Source organism: Ranitomeya imitator, chromosome 1 (genome assembly GCF_032444005.1).
Source record: "Ranitomeya imitator isolate aRanImi1 chromosome 1, aRanImi1.pri, whole genome shotgun sequence".
Classification (NCBI taxonomy): Eukaryota; Metazoa; Chordata; class Amphibia; order Anura; family Dendrobatidae; genus Ranitomeya; species Ranitomeya imitator.
Genome location: NC_091282.1, coordinates 249,895,397 through 249,908,706, shown reverse-complemented (window position 1 = coordinate 249,908,706; position 13,310 = coordinate 249,895,397). Strand labels below are relative to the sequence as shown.

Genomic DNA, 13,310 nt, shown 5'->3' with positions numbered 1-13,310 from the left:
GGCTAGTACGCTCACGCAGGCGCGGATGTGCGGCGTTCGCTGTCTTTAGGGTTTTGGCCGTTCAACTGCTGCCTCGTAGTGTGAGACCCGTGGACTGCAAATAAGTGGCTACATGGATAACTGGAAGGGAATCTGAGGCTCTGGGACGCTACCCAATCAGCGCCGACATAGCGGCTCTTGGAGTCTGATCTCGCGAGGTTTACACTATCCCGCGAGATCACACTGCGCTCGAGCTGCGGATATCCGGGGGAACAGCCACAGGCAGCCTGGACACGGGGAATCCCGGGGCCCAGCCGCCACAGGGGCAGAGGAGGTCTAGGCGCCACAGAGGGGAAGGAGCTCTAGTCCTGCTGACAGGTAAGTCATGAAGACTGAATCCAGCAGATTCATCCTCCAGCAGGCAAAGTTGTCTGATGCCAATCATGGGCGATGAGGCACTATTCCTGGGGCGCCCAGCAGTAGTTTTAGGCAGGTAGCCATCCCCCCGTGGGGAGCAGCAGCTATCCGTCACCCACCTGTGGGGAGCAGCAGGTATTAGTGTGTGCCCCCCCCCCCCCATGGGAGCAGCAGGTAGTAGTGTCTGTCCCCCCCCCCCATGGAAGCAGCAGGTAGTAGTGTCTGTCCCCCCCCCCATGGGAGCAGCAGGTAGTAGTGTCTGCCCCCCCCCATGGGAGCAGCAGGTAATAGTGTCTGCCCCCCCATGGGAGCAGCAGGTAATAGTGTCTGCCCCCCCCCCCCCCATGGGAGCAGCAGGTATTAGTGTGTGCCCCCCCCCATGGGAGCAGCAGGTAGTAGTGTCTGTCCCCCCCCCCCATGGAAGCAGCAGGTAGTAGTGTCTGTCCCCCCCCCCCCCATGGAAGCAGCAGGTAGTAGTGTCTGCCCCCCCCCCCATGGGAGCAGCAGGTAGTAGTGTCTGTCCCCCCCCCCCCATGGAAGCAGCAGGTAGTAGTGTCTGCCCCCCCCCCCCCATGGGAGCAGCAGGTAGTAGTGTCTGTCCCCCCCCCCCCCCATGGAAGCAGCAGGTAGTAGTGTCTGCCCCCCCCATGGGAGCAGCAGGTAGTAGTGTCTGCCCCCCCCCCATGGGAGCAGCAGGTAGTAGTGTCTGTCCCCCCCCCCCCCCATGGAAGCAGCAGGTAGTAGTGTCTGCCCCCCCCCCCCCATGGGAGCAGCAGGTAGTAGTGTCTGCCCCCCCCCCCATGGGAGCAGCAGGTAATAGTGTCTGCCCCCCCATGGGAGCAGCAGGTAATAGTGTCTGCCCCCCCCCCATGGGAGCAGCAGGTAATAGTGTCTGCCCCCCCATGGGAGCAGCAGGTAGTAGTGTCTGCCCCCCCCCATGGGAGCAGCAGGTAATAGTATCTGTCCCCCCCCCCCCCCCATGGGAGCAGCAGGTAGCCGTGTCTCCACACTCTGCAGGGAGCAGCAGGTAGTAGTGTCTGTCCCCCCCATGGGAGCAGCAGGTAGTAGTGTCTGTCCCCCCCCCCCTCCCATGGGAGCAGCAGGTAGCCGTCCCTCCGCACTCTGTGGGGAGCAGCAGGTAGTAGTCAGTGGCGTAACAACAAAGTTATGGGCCCCGGTGCGAACTTTCAAATGGGGCCCCCCACCATGCCAAAATATTTTCCACCCAAATTCACATTTTCCCTATTAACACGTTGGGAGCCGGCGCTCTGCAGCTTCTCTGTGCCGGCTGTCAGCTTGACAGTCGGCGCAGAGAACAGCTGACTCCCAGTGCGGGGGGGCGGCAGAATGCAGCCGCCGGGGGAGACGCTGCAGACCGCCACATTAGGCGGCCCGACTGCGCCCCCCTGCTGGCTGCGCCCGGGGCACATGCCCGGCTGCCCCCCCCCCCCCCCCCTAGATACGCCACTGCCCTAGATACGCCTCCTTGCCTATTCCACCACTTCCATCATTTCCTCCCCCCACCATCCCCATCCTTGCCCATTCCACCACTTCCATCATTTCCTCCTCCACCACCATCCCCATCCTTGCCCATTCCACCACTTCCATAATTTCCTCCTCCACCACCATCCCCATCCTTGTCCATTCCACCACCATCCCCATCCTTGTCCATTCCACCACTTCCATCATTTCCTCCTCCACCACCATCCCCATCCTTGTCCATTCCACCACCATCCCCATCCTTGTCCATTCCACCACTTCCATCATTTCCTCCTCCACCACCATCCCCATCCTTGCCCATTCCACCACCATCCCCATCCTTGTCCATTCCACCACTTCCATCATTTCCTCCTCCACCACCATCCCCATCCTTGCCCATTCCACCACCATCCCCATTCTTGCCCATTCCACCACTTCCATCATTTCCTCCTCCACCACCATCCCCATCTTTGCCCATTCCACCACTTCCATCACTTCCTCCTCCACCACCATCCCCATCATTGCCCTCTCCTCCCCCTACACACACACACACCATTTACTTCTCTGCACATTCCCCTGCAGTCAGAGCGCAACACACACACACACACCTCTCCTCGCGTTCTGCCGCAGCATCTCATCTCCTTCCTCTGACACAGCCGGTCGCTGAATGATGACGTCATCCAGCGGCGCATCTGTGTGAGAGGAAGCAACAAGAGGAAGCAGGAAGACAGATCGCTGGGCAGCGGAGCTGCAGGGATTTCTCCCTGCCCGCCACAGCCACTCTGCAGGGGCTCCCGTCCACCTCTGCACACGTTGGGAGTCGGCGCTCTGCAGCTTCTCTGTGCCGGCTGCCAGCTTGACAGTCGGCGCAGAGAACAGCTGACTCCCAGTGCGGGGGCGGCAGAATGCAGCCGCCGGGGGAGACGCTGCGGACCACCACATTAGTCGGCCCGACTGCGCCCCCCTGCCGGCTGCATACTGACCCCCCCCCCCCCCTAGATACGCCACTGCCCTAGTTACGCCTCGGACTGTTGCCATGCGGGAGGGATCTCCTGCACTGCAACATGGTGTCAGGTGCCTCTGACCTGCCGGGCCCCGTCGCAGTGGCGTCCGCTGCAACCGCGGTAGTTACGCCACTGGTAGTAGTGTCTCTCCAACCCAACCCCACCTCACTCCTGTCGGGGGCAGCAGGTAGCCATCCCTCCGCACCCCACAAGAGCAGCCTCCTTTCAACCTCTTAGTGCAAAAAGTTGCGCATGCTGCAGAAAACTGCAAGAATTTCTTGAGTACATAATTGGCCTCAGGGCTGGGACTACAGCACGTTTGTGTAAATTTAGTAACTTTTAAGGCCAAGAAACATCTGGAAACCTTATACTCTGCCCACAATGACAAGCATTAAAAAATAGAGCCGGACACATTACTCAAATAAAAAGCCCTAAACCTATGTGTGCACTAATGTAATACTAGGAGCTCAGGAGTCTCACACTGGCTGCGCACTAGTCTGTGTGGCAACTAGGGCGACGCGCTAGGCTAGTTACCTGTGGCTGCTATCCCCATCGCCTCCCTACAGTCATATTTTATCATTTCACCTGTAGCCTTAAATGCTAGTTGCTACTGCTGCAGAGCCTCTGGATCAGTGACAGCTTTGTTAGGTTTGTCCTGACGAAGGGGGCGTCTGAACCCTGAAACGCGTTGAATAAGCTACGTTGAACCTTTACTATTCCTGGAATTCTTCTGGCAGCAGCGCAATGATAATCCTCTTCTCCTTCTAAGTGTACACTTCTACCAGGTCCAGCACTGACCTGTGTATCTGCAGCAGCCGCCATTATTATATGTCTTTTATCGTCCTCACCAGGTGAGTAGTTCTCTTGGTGGGTGCACTCTTTGGAACTTGAGATAAGACCCTATTGCGCTTTTTGTGTCCTTTTTTTTTATCTGCTTAGCTTTGTTAGGTTGGCATGATTGACAAGGACTTTTCCATCCTTAGCATCCCCCACCTTCATTGGGTGGCATGAGCGCAGAAGTTAGTAGCCGACATCCTGCCACAATGGTCATGACCAGAAATGTCTCTTTCCAGCTGTGTACAGATGCTGCAGTTAGAGCTAGATGGGTCTCTCTGTCACCTCCATGTCACGCAACATATCATCACATGGTGCCAACTGGCTGCCATGCCGGTCGGGGGCATACTGAAAGCTTGCCAGCCAGTCATAGCTGTCTGGATTATGACTGTTAGGGTTTGTTTGTTTTTTCTATATGTGATGTGAATGAAATTAAGCTTACAGTTGGATCTAACTGCTTAGTAATTGATAAAAGATAGGACGATATACGTTACATATCCCTCCTGTGAGAGTTGTGGCGCACTTGTTTGTCTAGTTGTGTGTCTTATGAAAGCGGCTTGCAGATAAGGATGTTCTTACTTTCACATAAAGCTGGTAGCTGCACTCATGTTTTCTGTAGGACCCAGCATTTTCTAGTCGTGTCCCCAGGATTGATCATTTTCTCCAGGGTGCCACTTCCTATAGACAATGTGCACTGTGCCCCAGGTTTAGTAACCTCAACGTATTCATCTGCTTCAGTCCATTTGAACATTGTCTTTCTTTTTTTCCAGGCAATACACAATGCCGGTTTGTTGGATTACAGGCTGTAAATACACCCCGGGACGGGTTCATAATGGCCATGAGATCAAACTACACTCTTTTCCAAATTCATTGCCAAGAATAAAAGACTGGCTTCTACAAATGGGGCAAAAGTTCAAGGACATTGACAATGTCGCCAGACAAATTTTGGACAACAAGCAAAGGAAATGCAACAAGTTTCGCCTTTGTTCTCTGCACTTTTCTGATAACAGTTTTATCGTCAATGTTCTCAGTCGAACACTACGTCCAAATGCCGTCCCCACCATTTTTGATAATGTACCATTTAATTCACAAAAGGTGAATGAAGATTTATCTCTAAGAAAAACTTTCAAAAGGAAGAGAGAACAGAAAACGTCGCTTTGTGCGATGACCTCTCAATATCCATCACTACCGCTGTCAATTAAGTCAGAAGTTCTGGACGACTTTCCGTTGTATACTACATCAACTGAAAATGATATGGAAACCTGCAGTAATGCCAGCCAAGGCGAAGATCTGTCATCCGAAATAATAACTGTGTCCATTAAATCCGAAGATCTGGATGATTTGCCAGAAAACTCTACATCTACGGAAAGTCTAATAGAAAGCAGTGACAGTGCTGTAGATGAAAGTGAAAAGACAAAATCTCATCAGGACGCCCAAACTCAAACGGAGTTCACCTTCAAAAATTCCATTATTTACTTACTGGACAATGACTTCTTGACGGGCAATCCTCCAATCGACCCTTGTGGTCCACCATACTGTTCCCTCCAGAATCCAATTGTGGCACTAAACTGTCTTATTCAGGCCCCTCGTAGCTCGTCATAGAAACTCATTAGTGCTGCCACTTCAGGACATGGTTGTTGTCCAATTTGGCGTTGTATTTTATCAGATTATCTGCTTTACATTGCTGATTTTTGTAGAAACTGTATACTTGCTCTATACATGTTTTACACCAAACTATGTATGAGTGAGGCATATTTTTATTTATCCCTTACAAGTATTAGTTATTTACTACTGTAACACTCCAGTACCTTTGTTCCACCAGCTCCCTCGTGCTGGAAATGATCTATAGCCTACTTTCTGCATTAAAGTTGTCCTTTCTCTCTTGTTCATCTTTTCCAAAGCTTCAGTTCTTCCTACAAATGATCAAAAGCTTTTCATATCACAGTTCCTTTAGAAGGGTTATGCTCTGATGTAGGAGCGCACCACCACCCAGCCAGAGTGGCAGTTCAGTCCAGCAGTATGGTTGCGTAGCTGGCCCAAACTGTTCACGATCGCATGCTAAAGGAAGTCCAATTGTCTCTGCTGCATTAAAAAAGCCCAAAGTGAAACTGAAAGAAATGAACTGGAGTATAAGATGGTATACATGCAATGTGTAGGAGCATGTTCACTTTGGCCATTAAACAGATAAAACCTAAGACAGAAACCAAATGAAGGTATACCCTGCTGTAAGTATGTAAAAAGCAACAGTGCATATAAATAACTTGGGGTACGTAGTAAACGCCGTTTTTTATTTAAAAAAAAAAAAAGTGTAAAGGCCATCCCACCAGGGTCAAGGTATACCCAGTTTTCTTTAGCTGGGCATTACGTTTATGTAGGTTCCCATTACTTAAGAGTCCACAGATAGGCCCTGGTCCTGCTCTGCCCTTATTCACATTGAGGTAATTTTGACACCTGTTGACGTTTTTGAGTCAGGGCTGTGGAGTTGGTATAAAATGGACCGACTCCTAAAATATATAATACATTGGGTCCAGTAGAACAATGCACGATGTGCTGTAAATGTTTTCATAAAAATTTGGGAAAGTTATGAAATGTCCTATAAATGTCTGTTCTGTTTCTGATCTAAGAATATTGGCTTTTAGTTTAGATGAATCTGTGCTGCACTTTATGCACATGCTCAGTAGTGAGGCCGTGCTGTGGAGTTGGAAGTCAGGGAAATTGAGGAGTCGGAGGTTTTGCTTACCGACTCCACAGCCCTGCTTTTAATACTTGAGGCTAGGACGTCCTGATTGGGTACATATTATGTACTTTTATGTACTAGTATATTGTGTACAAGCTCTATTGGAAAGAACATGTAAGCTCTGCTCATGTGTGGTGACTGCAGGTGTGGATGGTCCAATAAGAACCAAAGTACAGGTAATAAAAATGACATTTTTCAGTGGAGGGACGACAGGAGAAATTTTAAAAGAGAACCATTTTAATACTGATTTCATTTGCAGTATTTTTCAGAAAAACGCAGTGTGAACTTAATAACGTTTTATAAAGCCAAGTGTTTCAATAAACTAGTTTAAATATAAAACGGACTACAAACAATGTCAGGAAAAAAAAGCATAAGTGAATCAAAAACACTCATAATTCATTGTTTGTTAGAAGTGTTTCTCTAAGTGTATGTGTAGCACAAACTGTTGTCACACATAATCAGTGCTGTGCTATGAACTCTGATGTAGCTGTACTATGTCATCCTAACGCAGGGTTTACAATGAAATGGCTAATTTCTGCATCTAATCCCATCCTGTAAAAACATAAAAATGTACAAAATGCAATTGTTATCCAGGTATAAATTATAGAAAGATAAGGGTGAGATACCTTGAGAGGTGTGTAACACAGCCACTATATGGCATAACTACCAGCTGCTGCAATATCCACAGGGATCAATTAGTATAAAAAAAAAATGGAAAAAGTGGATTTCAGATGGGCTGCTGGTTCCAACATCCAAAGACAATTAAATGAGAGTGGTTTATTAATGCGTTTCAGAATTAGTCCTTCCTCAGGACAACCACATACTCCATTTCCAGCCTATGTTAATAACAGACATGATGTAGTAAATCATTATTGGTAGCAAGTATATGTGTTTATTTACAGGTAGTCATTTGGGTATGTGCACACGTAGTTTTGAGCTCTGCGAATTTTTCCACAGCGGATTTGTGACATCCGCAGGTAAAAGGCACTGCATTTTACCTGCGGATTTACCACGGATTTTGTGTGGATTCCACCTGCGGTTTTACACCTGCGGATTCCTATTATGGAGCAGGTGTTAACCCGCTGCGGAATCCGCACAAAGAATTGACATGCTGCGGAATGTAACCCGCAATGTTTCCGCGTGTTATTTTTCGTAGCATGGGCACTGCGGATTGCGTTTTCCATAGGTTTACATTGTACTGTAAACACATGGAAAGCTGCTGCTGACCCGCAGCAAAATCCACAACGTGTGCACATAGCCTTTTTGTAATGTAAAGTAATGACATGGTTGTGGTGGTGCCGTAATACTGATTACATTGATACCTTTTGGTGAAGAAATCTGCTTTATGGTTCTTCTGTAATCAGCATTTGAAGTTTTCTACTAATTAGATTTCGGTGCACAGGGGCCGGACTGTATACTGGGTCTTCTCACTGTCTGGGATTCCCAGCCCGCGAGACAGATCACTGCTGAGAGCTCAAACTGGAGGCTTCATTCACACCCTGGAGGCAGGTGGAGGGGTCAGGGAAGAGAAGACCCTGTACACAGTCCAGCCCCTTCTGCACTAAAATCTAATTAGCAGAAAACTTCAAATGGTGATTAAAGAACCTAGCGGATTTCTTCACCGACGATATCAATGTAATCAGTATTACAGCGCCACTACTGCCATGTCTTTACATTACAAAAGTGTTGACTGATACTATTTAAAGAGAATGTCATTTGCATATATGAATAATGTATTTTTTACCTGTGCACAAACTTTCAGTGACTGGCCCAGCTCGATGGATATAAGCAGATGAGTTGTAAAAAGCGTTTTTTTGCCATAAGGGTTGTAGCAGTGATTCAGACTGCTCTTTTATGTCAGTGTTCCATGAAGTCTGGAAGTGGATTATCCCGTGCTCCTTTGTCTTTGTGGAAAAAACAACTCCAAGGGCAATGAGCTGGCAATATACAATTTTTGATTCTGGCATGGAGATAGTTACATTAACATATTGTTCGGCAAGTTATGAATTCTCATCTGCGCTTTTTTTGCCCTCAAATTGGGATGAGAAAAAAATCACTGCATACTATGATTGTCCTCGTATCTCTCGGACGAGACTTGCCAATGCAAGTACAGTGGTGGAAAAAAGTAGTTAGTCACCAATTGTGCAAGTTCTCCCACTTAAAAACATGAGAGAGGCCTGTAACTGACATCATAGGTAGACCTCAACTATGAGAGTCAAAATGAGAAAACAAATCCAGAAAATCACCTTGTCTGATTTGGCAAGATTTATTTTGCAAATTATGTATAATTATTACAATGCTTGTGTAGTTTACTGTACATGTTTTTTCTTTCTCGCTTCATTGGGGGACACGGGTAACCATGGGTGTATGCTGCTGTCGCTAGGAGGCTGATGCTAGGCAAAAAAAAAGGAAACTAGCTCCTCCCCAGCAGTATACACCCCACTGACAGGAACCAAGTACCTCAGTTTAAACTTAGTGTCTGTAGGAGGCGGACCTGGATCTGATCCCAGATCCGCAGTTTTCCTTTTCAGGTCATCTGTTTTATTTATCTTTTTCCTTTGTTTTTCAGGTGCTTCATCTTCAGGGTATCGGTGTAATGGCACACCCTGTTTTCCCACATTCATGCGACCGAGAGAACAGTGTGGTGTCACCCACATCGTCTACTCTTGGGCCTGCAGGCAAGACCTAATCCCCTGTCACCTATACGTGTGTTTCAGGGTGATTCCCAGTGGCTGGTCCTTTGAGGATTCCCCCACCTCACCCCTCTCCTCGGAGAGAGCTTAGAGGAAGACGGTGGTCACCAGCAGTGGCCTCCCCCTTATTGTAAGGGGTTGATGCCATCTTCTGCACCGTCCGGAGATGGTGCGGGAAGGAGGATTTCCTATTCCAGTGACCCCCACCTCCTCATCCACCCGGGGGCTCCTGATATCATCCTCAGCTGTGAAGAGGACCAGGGCTCACCTTGTAGGTATGTATGATTCCCTCCCAGAAGCGCAACAGGTTCTGGCAGCAGGGCGGCGGCCATACTGTTAGGGGGCAGGACAGCTTCTTCCTATAGTTCTGCATAGCGGTGGCCATTTTACCCTGACCGTCCTCTCACTCTGTGGCCCAACCCCCTTCCCCCTTTATTCCTGGTCACGCCTCCTCCCGGCTTCCTCTGGCCACTCACCACTGCGATTTTGAATCGCGCGCCCTTTTCAGCCAATAGAAGGGCTTTCCTTGGCTGCAGACCTGGCCACGCCCCCGCTTCAGCGCGCGTCTTCCCTGAACGCTTTTGCTTCTGTCACACAGCTTTCTCTCCCTGCCGGTCAGTACACGCCCCCGTCAATTCGACCAATCGGAGGGGTACTTTCGCTTCCCTCATCGTCCAGCTTATTAGGCACGCCCACCACAGTATCGCGCTTACCATGGCTCAACACTGCCAATGCTCTCACAGAGAAAAGAAGTATATATAAGCTTGGGGATATATTTGACAAAAAAGTTCACAGAAATAACCCAATTTTGAATAATTAAAATCTTAACTTTTATTAACTTTTTTTTAAAAACCTCAAATGGTGCACTACAAAAACCATCACCAAACCAACAGAAATCAATAGGAAAGGCCCGGGTGGTACCTAACCCTGCACTATACTATATGCACCTTACCTATCAGCGGAGGTTGGCACCCTACCTCCTGCGCAATTGGTGCCCCCGCTCCACGTCGACTCACCCTGCTACCCCTATTGTAAAAGTCTTTCTGCCCTCTCCGGTGGCAGGTCGTCACTACTGGCGCCAGTCTCCTCGGTTAGGGAGTGGTCTTTCTTCATTGTTAAGCGCAAGGTCGCTGGAATGCCCAAGTAGCCGCTCTCCATCTATCTCCTGGAGATCAGGAAAAAATGTTCTTGGTTTCACCGCTGGCCGTCCTTCCTAGCAGGTCTGTATAAAATCGGACAACGCCACTGCCGTGGCTTACGTAAACCTTCAAAGGAGGGGACCTGCAGCAAACAGTTTATTGCAGAGGTAACAAGGATTCTCCATTGGGCAGATCGTTTCGTTCCTGCCATATCAACCATACACACTCCTAAGGTGGAAAATTGGGCAGTCGAATTTCTGAGTCTTCAGGTTCTCTCAATCTCGCCATTTTCATTCAAATAAGCTAGAGATGGGGCTCTTCTGACGTTGTTCTGATGGCGTCTCGGATGAATCACAAGGTTCCTCAGTTCATAGCTAGGTTCGGGATCCGCTACTAATCGATTGTGATGCACTAAAAGCCCCATGGTCTCAATTACATCTGTTTTATCTTCCGCCTCTCCCTTTTATGGCAAGAATCGTGAAAAGGATAAACGATAGGAATTCCCGTAATCCTGGTAGCTCCAGACTGTCCAAGAAGGGCCTGGTAGGCGAAGCTGGTGAACATGCTCATGAATGCCCCCTAGAAGCTTTCGGACCGTCCAGCTCTTCTCTCGCAATACCCCCTCTCCCACCTGAGTTCTCAGTCTCTGAATTCAACAGTATGAGGTCACAGTCCTGAGGGAGACTGATCTTTCCCATCAGGATTGGCAAATTCGCCACTGGTGCGCTGTGCTCTTCACAGATGAATGCAGGTTCACACTGAGCACATGTGACAGAGTCTGGAGATGCCGTGGAGAGCGATCTGCTGCCTGCAACATCCTTCATCATGACCGGTTTGGCAGTGGGTCAGTAATGTTGTGGGATGACATTTCTTTGGCGGGCCGCACTGCTCGCCAGAGGTAGCCTGACTGCCATTAGGTACTGAGATGAGATTCTCAGATCCCTTGTGAGACCATATGCTGGTGCGGTTGGCCCTGGGTTCCTCCTAATGCAGGACAATGCCAATCCTCATGTGGCTGGAGTGTGTCAGCAGTTCCTGCAAGATGAAGGCATTGAAGCTATGGACTGGCCCGCCCGTTCCCCAGACCTGAATCCGATTGAACACATCTGGGACATCATGTCTCACACCATCCACCAACGTCACGTTGCACCACAGACTGTCCAGGAGTTGGCGGATGCTTTAGTCCAGGTCTGGGAGGAGATCCCTCAGGAGACCATCCACCGTCTCATCAGGAGCATGTCCAGGCGTTGTAGGGAGGTCATACAGGCACATGGAGGCAACACACAACACTGAACATCATTTCCTTCTCTTGAGGCATTTCCACTGAAGTTGGATCAGCCTGTAACTTGATTTTCTACTTTGATTTTGAGTATCATTCCAAATCCACACCTCCATAGGATATTAATTTTGATTTACATTGATCATTGGTTTTATTGTGCTCAACACATTCCACTATGTAATAAATAAAGATTTGCAACTGAAATATTTCATTCAGTGATATCTAGGATGTCGGATTTTAGTGTTCCCTTTATTTTTTTGAGCAGTGTATATAATTTGCAAAATAAATCTTGCCAAATCAGACAAGGTGATTTCTGGATTTGTTTTCTCATTTTGACTCTCATAGTTGGGGTCTACCTATGATGTCAATTACAGGCCTTTCTCATCTTTTTACGTGGGAGAACTTGCACAATTGGTGGCTGGCTAAATACTTTTTTTCCCCCACTGTACTTGCATTGGCAAGTCTCGTCCGACATACGAGGACAATTATAGAATGCAGTTTGGTTTTTTTCTCATCCCAAAATCCTTCTTTTCTGATTATTAAAATGGGGGACCTACCTCCAAAAATTACTTAACATACCCCTATAATTAATAACCAGCAAAGGCTATGCAGACAGCTGTGGGCTCATATTAATAGCCTAGGAATGGGCGATAGCTATTGGCCCCCTCTCAGACTAATAAAATCAGCTCTCAGCCACCCCAGAAAAGGCATGTTCATAAGATGTGCCAAATCTGGTGCTTAGCCTTGCTCTTCCCACTTGCCCTGGTGCGGTGGCAAGTGTGGTGATAGCATAGGGGTTTATGTCACCTTTATATTGTCAAGTGATATCAAGCACAGGTGTTAGTTATGGAGAGGCATCTGTAAGATGCCCCCATTGCTAACCCCGTAGTGATATTGTATAAAAAAGAAAAAAACGCAAAGAATAATGTCCTTTAATTGAAATTAAAGACATCTGTAATGAATCTACATTTAACAAAAACACATATACTAACTTCAAGGCCCAATCCATTGAAGCCAATGTCTCCTGTAACAGCATTAAAATAACAACCTTATTCCTCAACTGTTCGCCGAGAAGATAATCCATTTGTCCCACGACGTGTTTAGCTCTGTAATAAATATTTATAAAAAAATAGTTTGTTAATCTAGTCAATATGGGCTAAATAATAGTTTAAAGAAAATCTTTTTTAAAGTGGTTTAAGAAATGAAAAATAATTTTAAAACCCCTGAGACCATTCATGTGTGGGGCAGCTTTTCATCTAATGTAGACAATCTATATTTTTAAAACACATCAATGGTAAAGCTCAAAAGACAACCTGGCATCTTTTAATAATAATAAAATTATTTTTTTTTCTATAGCGCCAACATATTCCGCAGCACTTTCCATTTTAGAGGGGACTTGTACAGGCAATAAAATACATTACAGCATAACAATAATCACATACATGAATAGATACCAAGAGAAATGAGGGCCCTGCTCACAAGTTTACAACCTGTGCGGAAATAAGGGAGACACGAAAGGTGGATGGTAACAATTACTTTCATTGTTCTGACCAGCCATAATGTAATAAATCGGGTGTTCAGGTAATTCTGCATGAACCGGTTACTTAAAGTACAGAGACAGAGGACTATTAAATGTATAAAGCGTGTGAGAGCATGATACGAGGAAACTGGTTATGAAGAAAATTTTGAATGAGCAACACAGGGATAGTTAAATAAATGCGTTGAGGCAGTAGGCCAGTCTGAAGAAAG

General features: G+C 47.5%; 1 protein-coding gene across 1 annotated transcript; it reads left to right on the top strand.

Moving 5' to 3' along the window:
- The first annotated feature begins 127 nt into the window (after positions 1 to 127).
- On the top strand, positions 128 to 5,600 carry LOC138667181 (uncharacterized). The gene is made up of 2 exons (XM_069755479.1): positions 128 to 357; positions 4,484 to 5,600. Exon 2 carries the CDS (start codon positions 4,494 to 4,496, stop codon positions 5,313 to 5,315), a length of 822 nt encoding a protein of 273 aa, XP_069611580.1. The 5' UTR covers positions 128 to 357; positions 4,484 to 4,493; the 3' UTR covers positions 5,316 to 5,600.
- The last annotated feature ends 7,710 nt before the right edge of the window (positions 5,601 to 13,310 follow it).

Bases quoted from the DNA above. Each gene is read 5' to 3' on its own strand.
- LOC138667181 (XM_069755479.1), top strand. From the start codon at position 4,494: ATGCCGGTTTGTTGGATTACAGGCTGTAAATACACCCCGGGACGGGTT.